The sequence below is a fragment of the Eubalaena glacialis genome, chromosome 5 (assembly GCF_028564815.1).
Source record: "Eubalaena glacialis isolate mEubGla1 chromosome 5, mEubGla1.1.hap2.+ XY, whole genome shotgun sequence".
NCBI lineage: Eukaryota > Metazoa > Chordata > Mammalia > Artiodactyla > Balaenidae > Eubalaena > Eubalaena glacialis.
Window position 1 is genome coordinate 88,980,350 of NC_083720.1, and position 20,849 is coordinate 89,001,198.

General features: G+C 38.3%; 2 protein-coding genes across 2 annotated transcripts in view; both read right to left on the reverse strand.

The window, feature by feature from the left end:
* Positions 1-139: 139 nt before the first annotated feature.
* LOC133092197 (RNA-binding protein with serine-rich domain 1-like) lies at positions 140-1,043 on the reverse strand. The gene is given in 2 exon segments (XM_061191432.1): positions 140-295; positions 297-1,043. Coding segments are annotated over 2 exon segments (903 nt in total).
* A 5,667-nt stretch (positions 1,044-6,710) lies between these two features.
* The window catches only part of TMPRSS11E (transmembrane serine protease 11E), a 37,243-nt gene continuing 23,104 nt past the window's right edge, over positions 6,711-20,849 (reverse strand). Inside the window, exons 8-10 of the mRNA XM_061191012.1 lie at positions 20,130-20,389; positions 19,381-19,523; positions 6,711-6,872 (exon numbers count right to left, since the gene is read on the reverse strand). Of these exons, the coding sequence (XP_061046995.1) occupies positions 6,711-6,872; positions 19,381-19,523; positions 20,130-20,389 (565 nt within the window). The remainder of the gene's footprint in view (positions 6,873-19,380; positions 19,524-20,129; positions 20,390-20,849) is intronic.

The window sequence follows — 20,849 nt, forward strand, 5'->3', positions numbered from 1 at the left end:
GTGGCAGTTACTGCCTTCACCTTTGAAGCCTGCCCCTGAGTGAGGGATTTCTTTCCTACCGATCCTCCTTCGGCTAGAAAAGTGACAAAAGTGAGTTGAATGGGATGCAAGTCACAGTGCAGAGCTTCGGTGGCCCTGCTTATCGGGAGGAGTTGGAACTGGAGCGGCTCCTATGGCTGCGGCGGCCGGGGGACCTGCGCCGAGGGGAACGCGACCTTCTCCTCATCCGTGGGGGTGACCTGCGCCACATGGGAGGCGGTGGCAGCATTCTCCTGGGAGGGCTGAATCGCCGGGGGGCGGGGTGGTGGTGGCCGAGGCCAGGGGGCCAGCACAGCAGTGGCAGTGATCTCCTGGCCATCCATGTGTCCTCCGTCCATGTGCTTCGGCGCCTTCTCGGCCTCATCTGGATTCTCAAACTCCACATATGCGTAGCCTTTAGACAGATGCGGGTGCATCCTTTCTACAGGCACGTCAATCATTTTAATTTTCCCATAGGTGGAGAATATCTCCATGATATGATCCTTGGTCACATTCCTGGTGAGCCTTCCAATGTGCACTTTGCTGTGTTTAGGGGAAGGGCTCCGCCTTTTCCTTTCCTTTTCATCTCTTTTGGGTGGTTTGGATTTGGAGCGGGAACGCCGCCTGCTGTCCTGCCTGCACCGAGAAGGACTCGGAGAGCCAGGGGAGCTGCCGGAGCTGGAGCTGCGGGATGTGCCGGAACTTCCTGAGCGGCTCGATGCTGAAGATGAGCTGGAGCCGCTGCTGGAGCCCGTGCTGGTGCTGGAGCCCGAGCTGGAGGTTGAGCTGGACCGAGACCTGGTGCTGCTGCTACCACTGGAAGCGCTGCGCCTCTTTCGCGTTTTATCCCTGCCAAGATCCTTCTCACTTGACTTCTTAGTGGCCTCCTTATCTTTAGAGCGATCCTTGGACTTCTCATCAGAGCGGTCTTTGCGGTTGGTAGGAGAAGGAGCCCTAGTGCTGGACTTTTTATTATTTTCTTTGACTCCTAGCAAGCTCTGCTTTTTCACTCCTGATAAATGCATTCTCCCCTTCTGAGGTGTTCAAAGCAGCAGTGGCGGCCTCACTTATCTGAACTCTCACTTCTAACTTGAGTCTGAGAAACGATCCCTAATCGATTGCAATTTACGCCTAAGTGCAGCAAGTCCCCAGTCCAGGCGCCGGGCTCTGAGCCCTTCCAGGGTAGGGCCCGGCGTTGCCGGCCTGGGTCTCCCCGGCGAGAGGGCCGCGAGGGCGGAGGCCGAGTTCCCGGCTGCCCCGAATTCCGGGGGGCCTCACTGGGCCCGCCGCAGAGCGGACCGAAAAAGTCCATTTTTAAAAAATTTTTATTTTATATTGGACTACAGTTGATTTACAATGTTTTGTTAGTTTCAGGCATGCAGCAAAATGATTCAGTTATACATATACATCTATCTATTCTTTTTCAAATTCTTTTCCCATTTAGGTTATTACAGAATACTGAGTTCCCTGTGCTATACAGTAGGTCCTTGATTGTTAACTATCTTAAATATAGTAGTGTGTATTCACACAATCCAAAACTCCCAATTTATCCCTCCTCCCCACCTTTCCCTTTTGGTCACCATAAGTTTGTTTTCTAAGTCTGTGAGTTTGCTTCTGTTTTGTAAATAAGTTCATTTGTATCATTTTGTTTTATTCCACATACAAGCAATATCATATAATATTTGTCTTTCTCTGTCTGACTTACTTCACTTAGTATGATAATCTCCAGGTCCATCCATATTGCTGCAAATGACATTTCATTATTTTTAATGGGTTAGTAATATTCCATTGTGTATATGTCCCACATCTTCTTTATCCATTCATCTGTCAATGGACATTTAGGTTGCTTCCATGTCTTGGCTATTGTAAACAGCACTGCAATGAACATTGGGGTGTATGTATCCTTTTGAACCATAGTTTTCTCTGGATATATGCCCAGGAGTGGGATTGTTAGATCATATGGTAGCTCTATTTTTAGTTTTTTAAGTAACCTCCCTACTGTTCTCCATAGTAGCTCTACCAATTTACATTCCCACAACAGTGTAAGAGGGTTCCCTTTTCTCCACACCCTCTCCAGCATTTATTGTTTGTAGACTTTTTGATGATGGCCATTCTGACTGGTGTGAAGTGGTATCTCATTGTAGTTTTCATTTGCATTTCTCTAATAATTAGTGATGTTGAGCATCTTTTCATGTGCCTCTTAGCCATCTGTATGTCTTCTTTGGAGAAATGTCTGTTTAGGTCAAAAAAATCCATTTTTAATGGCACCCTGAGTGCAATTTATTTAATACTGTCCTCATATTTATTTTTAAATATAAAATTACTTTTTAGTGTTAATTATATTAATAATATTGTACATTAGATCTCTAGTACTTATTTATCTTATAACTGGCACCTTGATCTTGGGCTTCCCAACCTCCAGAACTGCAAGAAACACATTTCTGTTGTTTATTAAAGTCACCCAATCCATGGTATGGCTACTTCATTTTGCAAGAAGAAACCTGAACATCAGTAATGTTTGTTAATTTACACCACCAGAAGTGCTAGAACTAACAAGAGAAATATTCTAGAGTTAAAAAACATCATTGCTGCACTGGCTTTCTGCTAAAAGTTGTTTCTTTGAAAATGTTTTGTGAATTTCTTGAACGTCACAGAATTTAATTATTAAATTCCCTATGTTTACATGAAAAGATATTAAGATAATAACACTATTATTAAGATATAGTCTTATTGTATTTGAACATATAATTGGTCCTGCGAAGTTTCTAAGTGTGTAAGTACATAGGATGATGCACCAGGAACAGTGGTAAATGTAAAATTTGTACACCAAAGGAGGTTAGGGTTGACAATTGATGTGTGTTTGCATAGTACTTTATATAAGATTGAGAAAAAAATGGGAAGATACAATGAAAACTTAGGTTCACACAAAAACCTACACACCCACATACAAGTGTTATAGTAGCTTTATTCATAGTAGCCAAAAACTATAAACAACTTGAATGCCCTTCAATGTATGAATGGTTAAACAAACTGTAGTGCTTCCATACTGTGGAATACTACACAGCAATAAAATAAGAATGAATTATTGTGTGTGTGTGACATGCACAACTTGGATTGATCTCAGGGGAATTATGCTGAGTGAAGAAGCCAACCTCCAAAGTTTACATATCGTATGATTCCATTTATATACCATTCTTATAATGACAAAATTATACAGATGGAGAACAGATTAATGTTTGCCAGGGGTTAAAGACTGGGAACAGGGGTAGGGATGGAGCCAGATGGCCGTGGGTAGCATGAGGGGTCCTTGTGATCAAACTATTCTGCATTTTGACTGTGGTGCTGGCCCACAAATCCATACATGAGATAAAGCTACATGGAACTAAATACACACACACATGCAAATAACTGCGTGTTTTAAAAACATAAAATGTCAAAAGGTCAATAGATTGTCTCAATGTCAACTTCCTGGTTGTGATATTGTACTATAGCTAAGCAAGATGTTACCTTTGCCAGAAACTGGATAAAGGATACACATGATCTCTCTGTATTACATTTTACAACTCTGTGTTAGTCTATGATTATCTGAAAATAAAAATGTTGTTTTTAAGTGGTAAGAAATTTCAGAAAAAAGAATGTTATCTCCACTTGAGGGAGTCAAGGAAGGCTTCATGGAGGAGGCCTCATTTGAACTAGACTGTAGATCTTCATGTAATCCAGTAACTCTATGGTTAATAAGGTTTATCATTTTTAAAAGTTGAAATGAAAAATTAGAATAATAGAGAACAACTTGACAATCTCTTTTGGAATGATCCCAATAAAACTTCTTTTGTAGAATTAGAATTAATCAAGAAGTCAGCGCATTCTGTTGACCTACTCATCTCTTCATTTTGAAAATACTTATTCAAACTATTGTGATCGAGTAGCAATCGTATAAAATAAGACTGTAGTTACAGCAACAGTTATAATAGCACCGTTTCTTGAGCACCTACTATGTTCCAAGAACTTTGCTAAGCACTTTAAATTATCTCATTTTAATCTCTACAACAGTGTTTGAGGTAAATATTATTATCCCTGTTTTATAAGTGAGTATATTGAGGCTTAGTGTGTTTAAAATAACTGGCTTAAGTCACACAATGTAAAATCTGCGATTACTTCTTAACACATTATTAACTGGGGGATTTTTGCAGAAACTAACGCTTGTGGCCGTAATATGTCTCCGGTCAAAAATGTGTTAAATCAATGTGTAAATAATAACAAAGCTATATTTTCTGCATAATACAAAAATAAAAGGTCAGTTCAACAACACTTATTGAAAGACTATTATATACAGAGCATTTTATTAGGTACTGTGGGAAGAGAGATAAAAGATGTAGCTGAGAAATGGCCTGCCCTCTTGTACAGTTAATAAATATTATTTCAGTCATGACTTCTTAACTTTTTCCAATGAGATGGTTAAAGCAGACATGTCCAAGAATGCTGAAACCTTTTATAAGTTATCTTTCAAAGAAAGTTATTTTAAAAATACGATACTGTATTATTTATTTCTCTATGCACATAAAATTTGAACTATTGCTCATATTTTCACTGTGGCCTAACCTCTATTTCTCAAATCTTTTGTAAAAGAAAATATCAAAGATATTTCTCTGAGAAATATGATGCCATTGTGAAATTAAACTTCTAAAATTTCTCCTTAATTTAAATCTCTTCAAGTTTGTTTGCCAAAGAAATTCCTCATTATCACATTATAAAATTTATTTTAATTTGGAAAGTCACGTCCAGAAATCTGGAAAATACTACTCATGATGTCAATTCATATGGATTCTTTTTTAAATGCCTTCGCAAAGATGAATTGTATTCTTTCGGTTTTACTACAGTTTTCATTATTACTTGAACATCCCAAGGGCTTGCTTCCCTGTATCTACCTGGGTGCTACCTAGAGGCCCAACTGCCAAACATACTCAAACAAGGGGAACCAATTTACAGAACACTGAGAGAAATTAAGTTTGAAATGTACTGAAGTCTTTGTTTAAAATTCAACATTTTCCTCAATTTTTTTCAAAAGAGTTCATTAAATGAAATATGTTTTTGCAAAATATTTAACGCTGTCAATTCATACCAGATTTCCTACCTTATTTTAGCCAAGTCCCTAAATTTTATCAGTTCATATGCCAGTGTTATTTAGGTTGGTAAAAGTCAATTTTTTTCTACTAATTTTTTTTTCAAAGTGGTTATGGTACAATACAGAACTCACATGAGTAGCTATACACAATGAGGAAAGGGTGATGGAAAGATTCCGTGAAATCTCACCACCAACAGGCCCGTACGCCATGGCACCAATCCTAACTTCATAGTGCCTAGATCACTTGAATGTTGTGTATCTAACAACTCAGTGATAATTTACCAAAGCTGAAATTATGAAGGTGGTTGATATTAGGCTTTTGCTCATCAACTTTATATCTAGGCAGTGAGCAATGCAGTGTCATGCTAGAGGTAGCAGGAGGCAGCTTTCGTGATGATGTCTTCCCTCTGAGCCCAGAAGAGTCTAAGAGGCCCGTGGTCCAAGCACAGACTGGAAATGTGGAGGAGGGGGAGGGAGTGGTAGGAAGGGGAATCTGCAGTCATTTCAAAATAGAGGTCTGACCTCTAGCTTCATTTGCACAACTACGGCTACACACTAACACCTGGACCTTATTCCCCTTCAAGGCCTTGCAGTTTGGAAAAGCTTTAAATACAAATACACAAGCACTTGGTGATAATTCCATTTCATTCAGTAGTTTGCACTGATTCTGTTTTTATTTCCTCCTATCCAACCATACAAAAATCTTACCACATAAAGTATGCTGGTTGTTCTTAAGTGAATTTTCATTCTAGCCTCAGACTTTAAAAGAATTTGCAATAAATTGATTGGTGACATTTTTCCCATCTTCCCCTTTCTCATGGATTATTATATTATAATATCAAGCAAATTGATGATATTTATTTTTTATTATTATATATTGACATTCTCAGTAGTGCAATGTTAAATAAATATTATTTGCTTTAACTTAGAATAAGTACATTATATAGAGTTTGTATAATTATTATAGGCCACAAGAAAACAGAATCTTCCCCACATTTATCTCTGTTGTTGGCTGGAAATGAAAATAAAGTTGTATCTCGGCTTCTCTTTGTTTCCTTAACTTTAGTTCCCATTCTTTTGCCGTCATGAAGTGTTTGGTATGCCGCTGTCTGTTTGCTTGAGCTTTCATAATGATTAAGATCACTTTCTTCATTCCATAAAGAAAAAAAAACACCTAATACTTTTCTGTACGTAAAAATGTAGTTCTTTCCTTTTCATACTTCCTTTTACTCTTTGTCCTGCACCTTGAAAGTGGAAATTTACTGAGATGAGAGAAGCTGGGGAAATGAAGGAGGGGATCACTTCAAACTGTATGTATGCATGAGAAATTTATGTCAACAAGCCAAAATTTGATGACAGAAAACTCCTAGAAAACAAGTGACTGCAAGTTGAGACAGAATCCATCTGGCAGAAGCAGGATGCTATGTGAAGCAGAGGTAGGAAGGAAATAGCAGGTAGTTTAGTTCGACCGGTCACATCCAGGTGATCTGCATGACTCCTTCTGCAATTCTATATCTCTAAGAACGGCCTCTACACAAAAATGTGTTCCATTCTTCTAGGTTGTTCTCTCTCAGACACCAGTTTTGGAAGCGATCCAGTCCCGGAAGGCAGTCACTCTAGCATAAACACCGGGTTTATTGGGATGCCCACATTCGTCTCCCCAGCTCACTATTCCAGCGAGGTACCAGATATCTCTAGCATCTGGACTAACCAGTGGTCCTCCAGAGTCACCCTAAAGGAGAAGGGAGAGATTGGTAATTAGTATTTCAGTTTATCACAGAGAAATGTGCTGTTTTTCTAACATGAGTTTAATGAAAGGGGCGGTTTTCAAAAATCTTCAGTGTGCTCAAATGAGAAGCAATGCTTTTTATCTATGCCAGTAATTCACATAAAGGAGGCGCTCCCTTACCTGGAGAACAGCTTAGACTCAGGGTTCAGTACACAGAGATTAAAGACTCCATCTCTTGGCAGGACAGTACTAGTCTGATACATCTGACAAAATAACTGCCCATACTCTTTATCAGTTTGACACAGCTCCCAAAAGAAGGGTGAAGAATTTATTACTGATAAAGAGTATGGACATCAGGGTCAGACACCTGGGTTTAAATCTCAAGTCTGGCCCTTCCAAGCTGGCTAAGACCTTTAATTTGCTTATTTGTAATGCTCCTAATAATACTTATCTTCAATGATAATTTTGAAGATTATGCAAGACAGCGTATGCAATGTGCTCAACACAGAGCCTGGCACAAAACAGAACTTAGTAAATATTATATATAACCACAAATTCCAATTGTTTGTGCCTTGTGAAAAACAGCCAGCGGGCTGTTTCTTTATGCAGGTCATAAAAACAAGGTGCTGACTGATCTTCCCGAAAAATCCTGGGGTCTCTAGTTGCTGACCACCCATTAAGTGTTCAGCACTATATGAAACTATTAATTAATATATTATTTCATTAACCCATGTAATTCTGGCAACAAAACATGGAGTTAGGTTTCATTTTCTCCATTTTAGCAGTGAAGAAACTGAAGCCAACAGAAGTTAAGCAATTTTCCTGATATCACATGCTATTCAATATCCAGAGTGATCTAACTCAGAAGCCTATGCTTTTTTTCCCCTTACATTATACTAACTTCCTTGTGAATTTTCTTTTGTCCACATAAAAATATTAACTAATACTAATAATAACTCAATTAAAAATAATGTGTTTGGGCGGATTAACCAAGATGGCAGAGTAGAAGGACGTGCTCTCACTCCCTCTTGCGAGAGCACCAGAATCAAACTGGCTGCTGGACAATCATCGACAGGAAGACACTGGACTTCACCAAGGAGGATACCCCACGTCCAAGGACAGAGGAGAAGCCACAGTGAGACGGTAGGAGGGGCGCAATCAGAGTAAAATCAAATCCCATAACTGCTGGGTGGGTGACTCACAGACTGGCGATCACTTATACCACAGAAGTCCACCCACTGGAGTGAAAGTTCTGAGCCCCACCTCAGGCTTCCCAACCTGGGGGTCCGGCAACGGGAGGAGGAATTCATAGAGAATCAGACTTTGAAGCCTAGTGGGAATTGATTGCAGGACTTCGACAGGACTGGGGGAAACAGAGAACCCACTCTTGGAGGGCGTACACAAAATAGTGTGTGCATCGGGACCCAGGGGAAGGAGCAGTGACCCCGGGGGAGACTGAACCAGACATAACTGCTGGTGTTGGGGGGTCTCCTGCAGAGGCGGGGGCTGGATCTGTTTCACCGTGGGGACAAGGACACTGGCAGCGGAGGTTCTGGGAAGTACTCCTTGGCGTGAGCCCTCCCAGAGTCTGCCATAAGCCCCACCAAAGAGCCCGGGTAGGCTCCAGTGTTGGGTTGCCTCAGGCAAAACAACCAACAGGGAGGGAACCCAGCCCCACCCAGCAACAGTCAAGTGGATTAAAGTTTTACAGAGCTCTGACCGCCACAGCAACAGTCAGCTCTACCCACATCCAGAGCCTCCCATCAAGCCTCTTAGATAGCCTCAACCACCAGAGGGCAAACAGCAGAAGCAAGAAAAACTACAGTCCTGCAGCCTGTGGAACAGAAACCACATTTACAGAAAGATAGACAAGATGAAAAGGCAGAGGGCTATATACCAGATGAAGGAACAAGAAAAAACCCCAGAAAAACAACTAAATGAAGTGGAGATAGGCAACCTTCCAGAAAAAGAATTCAGAATAATGATAGTGAAGATGATCCAGGACCTTGGAATAAGAATGGAGGCAAAGATTGAGAAGATGCAAGAAATGATTAACAAAGACCTAGAAGAATTAAAGAACAAACAAACAGAGATGACCAATACAATAACTGAAATGAAAACTACACTAGAAGGAATCAATAGCAGAATAACTGAGGCAGAAGAACGGATAAGTGACCTGGAAGACAGAATGGTGGAATTCACTGCTGCGGAACAGACTAAAGAAAAAAGAATGAAAAGAAATGAAGACAGCCTAAGAGACCTCTGGGACAACATTAAACGCAACAACATTCGTATTATAGGGGTCTCAGAAGGAGAAGAGAGAGAGAAAGGACCAGAGAAAATATTTGAAGAGATTATAGTCGAAAACTTCCCTAACATGGGAAAGGAAGTAGCCACCCAAGTCCAGGAAGCACAGAGAGTCCCATACAGGATAAACCCAAGGAGAAGCACGCCGAGACACATAGTAATCAAACTGACAAAAATTAAAGACAAAGAAAAATTATTGAAAGCAGCAAGGGAAAAACGACAAATAACATACAAGGGAACTCCCATAAGGTTAACAGCTGATTTCTCAGCAGAAACTCTACAAGCCAGAAGGGAGTGGCATGATATACTTAAAGTGATGAAAGGGAAGAACCTACAACCAAGATTACTCTACCCAGCAAGGATCTCATTTAGATTTGATGGAGAAATCAAAAGCTTTACAGACAAGCAAAAGCTAAGAGAATTCAGCACCACCAAACCAGCTCTACAACAAATGTTAAAGGAACTTCTCTAAGTGGGAAACACAAGAGAAGAAAAGGACCTACAAAAACAAACCCAAAACAATTAAGAAAATGGTCATAGGAACATACATATCGATAATTACCTTAAATGTGAATGGATTAAATGCTCCAGCCAAAAGACACAGGCTTGCTGAATGGATACAAAAACAAGACCCATATATATGCTGTCTACAAGAGACCCACTTTAGACCTAGGGACACATACAGACTGAAAGTGAGGGGATGGAAAAAGATATTCCATGCAAATGGAAATCAAAAGAAAGCTGGAGTAGCTATACTCATATCAGATAAAATAGACTTTAAAATAAAGAATGTTACAAGAGACAAGGAAGGACACTACATAATGATCAAGGGATCAATCCAAGAAGAAGATATAACAATTATAAATATATATGCACCCAACATAGGAGCACCTCATTACATAAGGCAATTGCTAACAGCTATAAAAGAGGAAATTGATAGTAACACAATAACAGTGGGGGACTTTAACACCTCACTTACACCAATGGACAGATCATCCAAAATGAAAATAAATAAGGAAACAGAAGCTTTAAATGACACAATAGACCAGATAGATTTAATTGATATTTATAGGACATTCCATCCAAAAACAGCAGATTACACGTTCTTCTCAAGTGTGCACGGAACATTCTCCAGGATAGATCACATCTTGGGTCACAAATCAAGCCTCAGTAAATTTAAGAAAATTGAAATCATATCAAGCATCTTTTCTGACCACAACGCTATGAGATTAGAAATGAATTACAGGGGAAAAAGCATAAAAAACACAAACACATGGAGGCTAAACAATACGTTACTAAATAACCAAGAGATTACTGAAGAAATCAAAGAGGAAATCAAAAAATACCTAGAGACAAATGACAATGAAAACACGACGACCCAAAACCTATGGGATGCTGCAAAAGCAGTTCTAAGAGGGAACTTTATAGCTATACAAGCCTACCTAAAGAAACAAGAAAAATCTCAAATAAACAATCTAACCTTACACCTAAAGAAACTAGAGAAAGAAGAACAAACAAAACCCAAAGTTAGCAGAAGGAAAGAAATCATAAAGATCAGAGCAGAAATAAATGAAATAGAAACAAAGAAAACAATAGCAAAGATCAATAAAACTAAAAGCTGGTTCTTTGAGAAGATAAACAAAATTGATAAGCCATTAGCCAGACTCATCAAGAAAAAGAGGGAGAGGACTCAAATCAATAAAATCAGAAATGAAAAAGGAGAAGTTACAACAGACACCGCAGAAATACAAAACATCCTAAGAGACTACTAAAAGCAACTTTATGCCAATAAAATGGACAACCTGGAAGAAATGGACAAATTCTTAGAAAGGGATAACCTTCCAAGACTGAACCAGGAAGAAGCAGAAAATATGAACAGACCAATCACAAGTAATGAAATTGAAACTGTGATTAAAAATCTTCCAACAAACAAAAGTCCAGGACCAGATGGCTTCACAGGTGAATTCTATCAAACATTTAGAGAAGAGCTAACACCTATCCTTCTCAAACTCTTCCAAAAAATTGCAGAGGAAGGAACACTCCCAAACTCATTCTATGAGGCCACCATCACCCTGATACCAAAACCAGACAAAGACACTACAAAAAAAGAAAATTACAGACCAATATCACTGATGAATATAGATGCAAAAATCCTCAACAAAATACTAGCAAACAGAATCCAACAACACATTAAAAGGATCATACACCACGATCAAGTGGGATTTATCCCAGGGATGCAAGGATTCTTCAATATACGCAAATCAATCAATGTGATACACCATATTAACAAATTGAAGAATAAAAACCATATGATCATCTCAATAGATGCAGAAAAAGCTTTTGACAAAATTCAACACCCATTTATGATAAAAACTCTCCAGAAAGTAGGCATAGAGGGAACCTACCTCAACATAATAAAGGCCATATATGACAAACCCACAGCAAACATCATTCTCAACAGTGAAAAACTGAAAGCATTTCCTCTAAGATCAGGAACGAGACAAGGATGTCCACTCTCACCACTATTATTCAACATAGTTCTGGAAGTCCTAGCCATGGCAATCAGAGAAGAAAAAGAAATAAAAGGAATACAAATTGGAAAAGAAGAAGTAAAACTGTCACTGTTTGCAGATGACATGATACTATACATAGAGAATCCTAAAACTGCCACCAGAAAACTGCTAGAGCTAATTAATGAATATGGTAAAGTTGCAGGATACAAAATTAATGCACAGAAATCTCTTGCATTCCTATACACTAATGATGAAAAATCTGAAAGAGAAATTATGGAAACACTCCCATTTACCATTGCAACAAAAAGAATAAAATACCTAGGAATAAACCTACCCAGGGAGACAAAAGACCTGTATGCAGAAAACTATAAGACACTGATGAAAGAAATTGAAGATGATACCAACAGATGGAGAGATATACCATGTTCTTGGATTGGAAGAATCAACATTGCGAAAATGACTATACTACCCAAAGCAATCTACAGATTCAATGCAATCCCTATCAAATTACCAATGGCATTTTTTACGGAGCTAGAAAAAATCATCTTAAAATTTGTGTGGAGACACAAAACACCCCGAATAGCCAAAGCAGTCTGGAGGGAAAAAAACGGAGCTGGAGGAATCAGACTCCCTGACTTCAGACTATACTACAAAGCTACAGTAATCAAGACAATATGGTACTGGCACAAAAACAGAAACATAGATCAATGGAACAAGATAGAAAGCCCAGAGATAAACCCACGCACCTATGGTCAACTAATCTATGACAAAGGAGGCAAAGATATACGATGGAGAAAAGACAGTCTCTTCAATAAGTGGTGCTGGGAAAACTGGACAGCTACATGTAAAAGAATGCAATTAGAATACTCCCTAACACCATACACAAAAATAAACTCAAAATGGATTACAGACCTAAATGTAAGACTGGACACTATAAAGCTCTTAGAGGAAAACATAGGAAGAACACTCTTTGACATAAATCACAGCAAGATCTTTTTTGATCCACCACCTAGAGTAATGGAAATAAAAACAAAAATAAACAAATGGGACCTAATGAAACTTCAAAGCTTTTGCACAGCAAAGGAAACCATAAACAAGACGAAAAGACAACCCTCAGAATGGGAGAAAATATTTGCAAACGAATCAACGGACAAAGGATTAATCTCCAAAATATATAAACAGCTCATTCAGCTCAATATTAAAGAAACAAACACCCCAATCCAAAAATGGGCAGAAGACCTAAATAGACATTTCTCCAAAGAAGACATACAGACGGCCAAGAAGCACATGAAAAGATGCTCAACATCACTAATTATTAGAGAAATGCAAATCAAAACTACAATGAGGTATCACCTCACACCAATTAGAATGGGCATCATCAGAATATCTACAAACAACAAATGCTGGAGAGGGTGTGGAGAAAAGGGAACCCTCTTGCACTGTTGGTGGGAATGTAAATTGATACAGCCACTATGGAGAACAATATGGAGGTTCCTTAAAAAACTAAAAATAGAATTACCATGTGACCCAGCAATCCCACTACTGGGCATATACCCAGAGAAAACCGTAATTCAAAAAGACACATGCACCCGAATGTTCATTGCAGCACTATTTACAATAGCCAGGTCATGGAAACAACCTAAATGCCCATCAACAGACGAATGGATAAAGAAGTTGTGGTACATATATACAATGGAATATTACTCAGCCATAAAAGGAAGGAAATTGAGTCATTTGTTGAGACGTGGATGAATCTAGAGACTGTCATACAGAGTGAAGTAAGTCAGAAAGAGAAAAACAAATATTGTATATTAATGCATGTATGTGGAACCTAGAAAAATGGTACAGATGAGCTGGTTTGCAGGGCACAAGTTGAGACACAGATGTAGAGAACAGACATATGGACACTAAGGGGGGAAAACTGCGGTGGGGTGGGGATAGTGGTGTGCTGAATTGGGCGATTGGGATTGACATGTATACACTGATGTGTATAAAATTGATGACTAATAAGAACCTGCAGTATAAACAAACAATCAAAACAACTAATACTAAACTTTCATTGGGTTATTTGTATGGAAATATGTTAATATAAATGTTTCAGACATTACATGAAATTTCTAAAAATCTTATATGTTCTGGTATAATGTTATAAGTCATAATCCTAGTTATTACTTTAAAATGTATATCTCAGAAATAACTAATTTTCTTGTCAACTGCATTATTATGAACTTTCATCAAATCTTTAACCGTGGTCATTTTTAAGTCTTTTGTCATTTACAGACAGTTCTGGGTGTACTCTGATGCTTTTGTAAATATGTTCCTATAAAAGGGTTTCATCTTCAGGAAATTCATGGAAAAGACTCTGACAAGTACAGATTTCTGGTACCTGACTGTACTGCTGAACTGAATGAATAAGCATTTTCAGAACTCTAATGAAAAACTGATGAGCTCATAAAAGTGCTAACAAAAGATCAAGATGAAAAAAAAATAATTAATTACATGGGACTGAGTGAACTGATGAGGATGAGTATAATTTTTGTGACTTTCTGGTTGAATTTAAAAAAAGAAAAAATCCCACAAGAACTCAGAGGCAAAGAATATACAAATCAATTTTCACTGCAAAGTAAAGGAGCTGTTGCAGTGGAGGATTACTGGACTGAATGTCAATATTATGACATAGTATGAGTGTGTTTCATGTTTGGTAATTGCAATCATTGTTGCATATGTTGTGGTCATCCATGTACAATGCTTGGTGTCAGTCTATTTATCTCTTGTAAAAATAAAATACAGTGTGTGTGGGAGAAAAAAAAATAATGTGTTTGTAATTTTTAAATAAATTAAACAATAAGTATTTACTTATACTCTCATATGTGGTAGGAGATGTAAAAAGAGTATAAACACATGAGCTCTCCTCTCAAGCAGTGTACAATCTGCTTATAGAAATAAAATGTACTATATGAAGCTATTTGATAACAAATAATTTTGATAATTGAAACCCAAGCATATGTGAAGACATAGCAGATTAGGAAAAAGAAATAGAAGATGCCAGAGACAACAAAGCTTAAATTTGTTTAAGAGACAAGAGTGAATGAGTCTGAGAATAAAGTAAGGAAAAAAAGACAGCAGTGAGTCTAACAGCATTACAAGCTGAAAACTAAGGTAATGCCAGCAAGTATCAAACAGAGAAAGATATAGTGGGTTCTGTTAACATTAGTTAGCTCACATGCGATTGGTGAATAAGGAAGTTATATCAGGATAAGGTGGAAGTTTTCATGGCTTATATGTGTTTTTGTCTTAGGCAGGGGAGCCAGAATAATGGGAGTAGAATTGCAATCATCAGAAGAAAAGGCCTCAGCTCAACTATTGCACAGGCGGAAGCCTTTGAGGCTCTATTTTAAGAAAATGTTAAGAGTGTCTGTGCTGAGGAACCCCTCTCCCCGCCCAGAGTGGCACAGCCCAGGCTTGCTTAATTCTTGGGTCCTGGCAGGTTGGAGTTCCTCCTCTGCCCAGAGCTATATTCCCACATGCATTATCTCAGCCTCAGCAAGTCAGTATTTCTACTCTGTTGTTTCTGTGCATTTTTAACTTCCCTTAAGTCAGCCACCAGCCACCCTGGGCATTCTGTCTACCTACATTGTCTAAGTTATTTTTCAAGGTACAATTATTTTTGTTGTTGTTGATGTTGTTAATTCTCTGGTTACAAAGTTGCATAGCCTTTGAGGGGTCTGTTGGTCTGTATCTAACCCTATTTTTACCATAAATTCAGTTATTTTTAGTGAGTGGGTTTAGTGAGAAACATAACAGGAAGTTTATTCAAGAATATGTGTATGGGACTTCCCTGGTGGTGCAGTGGTTAAGAATCTGCCTGGCAATGCAGGGGACACAGGTTCCATCCCTGGCCCAGGAAGGTCCCACATGCGACGGAGCAACTAAGCCCATGCGCCACAACTACTGAGCCTGCGCTCTAGGACCCGCGAGCCACGACTACTGAGCCTGCACGCCTAGAGCCCGAGCTCCGCAACAAGAGAAGCCACTGCAATGAGAAGCTCGTTAACCACAATGAAGAGTAGCCCCCGCTCGCTGCAGCTAGAGAAAGCCCGCTCACAGCAACGAAGACCCAAAATAGCCAAAGAAAAAATAAAAGAATATGTGTATGTATAACTGATATAACTGATTCACTATGCTGTACAGCAGAAACTAACACAACATTGTAAATCAACTATACTCCAATAAAAATTTTTTTAAAAAAGAATATATATCTATCACAACAGAAACTTTTAAAACTAGAAGAAGCCAAACTAGAAACCAATGTTAGTGATCAAGATATGAAGTAATGAAGGAATAGAATAGGGTCTTAACAGAAAGAATAAAGACAAAGAGATAAATTTGGAAGAAATAGTATAGAGGAAAAATATTCTATGACTTAATTGATTACATGTGAAGGAGATTTAAGAGTAAAAGAAGATTCCAAGAATAATGAAAGTCAACCACATAAATGAGAAACTTGAAATGAAAAAACAGGTAACATTTCGTGATGCCTGTTGAGTTTAAAATGGCAAGTACATAAATTTTAGTCTTATACGAACAACTTAAAACATATAAATGGAAACGGTTTTGGAGTACATGAAAATGTGAGACTGAATTTGGGCAAGAGGTTAATTTTGGAGATGTAGGTTTGGAAGTCATTAAAGTGACAGCTGACAAAGAAAAGATAATTTCTTTGAGTGAGTATATAGAGAGGAAAAAAAATGAGTGTTGAGGAACAGCCAGGCTTAGAGAGAGGGAGAGAGGAAGAGAAAGAGAAACCAAAATAAGGAACCAGGAATGAGTTGTTGGAGAAGGAGGGAGGGGAAAATCACCATATTTCAGGATCATAGAACCCAAAGAAAGATCATATTTGAAGAGGAGGTAGCCACATGCCACTGAGATGGGAAGGAGTAGGAGACCCAAGTAAAGGTTTTTGCATATAAAGTTATTAATGATTTTTGAGATATTAAAATATATGGAGGCAGTAAAGTGGCAAAAATTGTGGAGAGTAGACATAAAAGAGGGGGAAAAATGAGTGCCAGGTCCCCCCTGAAATAGAAAAGCAGGATATTATAATCACAAGGCTAAACTTGGTTCCTTCCTCCTCTTTAATTCCCAAAATTTATGAGACATTCACATCTAATACTACTATCAAAATGGCATTGTAGAATAGGTGACATATTTTCAAGTGAAATCATATACATCTGTGATTTATTTCAAAATAGATCTAGAGTTTAGGGTGGGGAGAATAAGGTTGAGGGGTTAAAATATATAGGAATGAAATAAGATCGACCATGAGTTGATAATGTTGAAGCTGGGTAATGAGTAAACACTCCAGCCTATCATAGAAAACACTGTGGCCCCATTCCAACCCCCATAACCAAGGGCCAGTTGGGGAGCCTAGACTTCCAGCCTTACCAGGATCTAATGAGGCCCAATCCCCCATCAGACTTATGTCAGAGAAGGCTGAGTGGGGAGCCACTCTTTCATCCCTGCCAGGTGATGATGAAGCCCTCCTCTGCCTCCTCTGTGGTGACCAGCTGGGGAGCATGGACTACCGCCCAATGGTAAGGAGGCATAACTTTCTCTCCCACTAGGGTGATGTCAGAAGAGACCTAGTGGAGAGCCAAGCAGTGATGAGGCCACTACCCCATGAGGTCAGTGGAGACCACAAGGGGAGCAGTAACAAGATGCCCCCATCCAGAGTGTTATTTTTATATTGATACTTCTCCTCACTATCTCAGGCTTTACATGTGGAATCCCCCAAATGGAAGGGGTGGGGTTTTTTCTGTTCATCCAACAAGTTGGTGAGGATGGGGAAAAGAAAATATTTAAAGAAAATTAAATTTATTAAGTTTCTCTAACCTTTAAAAAAAAAAAAACAACAACAACCAAAAAAACCCACGCCTAGTGAGGAGCCTGAAATTCCACCTCCATCCAGCAGTAACAAAGCACTATTCACCACCCTGGTGTCAGAGGACAACGAGTGGGGAATAGGATAGCACTTCCCTACCCCCTCTGGTGTCATGTCAGAGGAGCCCTGTTAAAACAGAAGATACGGAGACTCATAACATAATACCCAAAATGTCCAGGATACATCTGAAAATCACTCAATACCAAGAACCAGGAAAATTTTGACTTGAGTGAGAAAAGGCAATCAATAGACACTGACACTGAGATGACACAGATGTTGGAGTTATCTGACAAAGATTTTAAAGCAGCCATCACAAAAATGTCTTAATGAGCAATTACCACCATGATTGAAATAAATGAAAAAATTTAGAAGTTTCAGTAAAGAAATAGCATACATAAAGGATCAAATGGAAATCTCAGAACTGAAAAATACAATAATCTACCAAAAAAAAAAAAAAAAAAAAAACCTCACTAGAAGTGCCTAACAGAAGAATGGGGATGATGAAAGAAAAAAATCAATGAACTTGAAGACAGAATGATAGAAATTACTCAATTTGAACAGAGAGAAAGAGGAGTGGAAAAAAAAAGAACAGAAGCTTAGAGATCTCTGAGACCATAATGGAAGAGCTAATGTACCTGTTATTAGAGTTCCAGAAAGAGACAAAAAAGAAAGGCTGAAAAAGTTTTCAAAGAAATAATGGCTGAAAATTTCCCAAATTTGTCAAAAGACATAAACATGCAGATTAAAAAGCTGAGCAAGCCCTAAGCAGTATAACCCAGAGAAATCCATGACAAGATACGTAATTAAACTTCTGAAAACTAAAGACAAAGAAAAAACCTTGAACACAGCAAGAGAGAAATGACACCTCATCTTTTAGGGAAAAACAATTCTAATAACAGCAGATTCCTCATCAGAGATCACAGAGGCCATGATTTAAGTGCTGGGGGAAAAAAAAACAAACAAACTGTCAATCCTAAATTCTATATCTGGCAAAATTATGAATTAGAAATGAATAGGAAATATAGAATTTTGCAAACAGAAAATCTAAGGGAATTTGTCACTAGCAGATCTACACTAAAAGAATGGCTAAAGGAAGTTTCTGAAACAGAAAAGAAATGATATAAAAAGAATCTTAGAAAACCAGAAGGAAAGAAAGAACAAATTATGAGTAAATAGACTTCCCTTCTCCTCTTGAGTTTTCTAAGTTACATTTGGCACTTGAAGCAGAAACATTGTTTGATGTGGCTCTCAGCATATATAGAGGAAATATTTAATATTTGTATTTATTAATATTTAATATTATAAGTGAGGGAGGGTTAAAGAGACTTAAAGGGAGGTACATTTTCTATTCTAAACCCCACTCAAACTAGTAAAATCTCAACGCCAGTAGACTGTGATAAGTTATGTGTATTTAACTTAAAGGAACCACACAATTTTCTTACAAAGAGAGAGTCTGGTCAAAAACACTAATAAATAAATCAAAATGGAATTCTAAAAAAGGTTACTGTATGATTCTACTTAGATAACACTCTCAAAATTACAAAATTATAGAGGGCGAACAGATTAGTGATTGCCAGGTGTTAGTGATGGTAAAGTGTTGGGGGAGGGAAACAGATGTTATTATAAAGGGAGACAGACCTCTGTGGTGATGGAAGATGAGACCCCTCTGTACTATCTTTGCAACTTCCTGTAAAGCTGTAATTATTTAAAAATAAAAGGTGAACAAAAAGTTATGTAGCCAACCACTTACCTGGCATGCATCTCTGGTTCCTTTCAAGGACCCAGCACATAACATTCTAGGAGTTATGGCCTTATTGTAAGCTTTGTGTTCATTACAGATTTTAGTGTCTATGAGATCCACCTGTACTTGCCGAAGGTGATTTTGACTGCTTCCTAAAGGAAAAAAATAGACTTCATATTTATAAATCTACATATATTCTATAAATCTGAAGAAAGTCTTTTATAATTAATTATTGGATAAGATGGTGGCATAGAATCTTAGGATATGTATTTTTTCAGATACAGTAAAATTTAGAAAATGAATTCTTTTCTAACTATTTTAAATGAAGTTAGGTGCCTAGGAAAGAACCTCCAGTTGTTTAAGTAATTTCTCTGTCATTGTTAAGCTTAGAAGATAATTTCAGCAGGGGAGAATGGTGGCTTTATGATTCTCTGATCTTCACAACTGGGTGTATGTATTAATGATCCCTAATCTCTTATGTGGTTAATACCCTAGTAAAAATTTCAGATATATTTACTCTTTCAGACACCTTACCAAGCACAATTATTATAGTGGTAGTGATGCATTTGATAGTAACCTAAGGCCTGAAGGAACTTATGTGTCTTCTAAATGACTTAGTTCACAAGTAGGGCCTGACTTGGCCCAGGTCCATATGACCAACCCACAAACATATTTTGGCGTAACGGCATTCCATTCTTTAAATGCCTTAGAATACCAAATTAAATTACTATGATTTGACTTTCTCCTCAGATGCGCACCATCATTTTGCAGTGCTCCAAATCCTGTCACAAACATCTCATCACCAGGGTGGAATTCACGGGATGCATCAGGGAGACAAATTCTGTGTACTGCATTTGTGTAGGGAACAGGGCTAGAAAGCTCTGCAACTGAAATATCATAGTCATGTGATGGATATTTGTATTTTTCATGCACAATTATCCTCCGGAGGCCTTGTTTCATTTTTGGAGGCTCTATTTTTACTCCAAAGGAAGCAGTCCATCTGGCTGGGTCCTTATACCTGAGGAGAAAGTATGAGGAACAAATCCTACTTTACCATTTTTACCAATATAACTATTTATATTAAATAATTTAGTGTAAAAGTATCAATATAAGTTTTCTTTTTAAAATGATGGTTTCTATGCATAGATACAAACTCTTTCCAATCTAAGGCTCAGGTGTCAGATCAGGTGGAAATTCCACCTTGGCATGTTTCTCAGGATATGCGCACCACTCAGCATTCTGAGTCACCCACTCCAGATCCTAGGACCTTTTGACATTTCTGGGCATCAGTTGACTCCAGGGGACATATGGAAAGCATATCCTGTACCGAATGAGAGAACTGAATGTATTCTATGTGCACCATGTTGCCTATCCACACATTTCTCTGAAAATCGAAAACGTTATACAATAATTTAACAAAGCATTACTCATCCTGTATACTGTAGGCATTTTGCACTGGGTTGGAAGACTGAATTGAA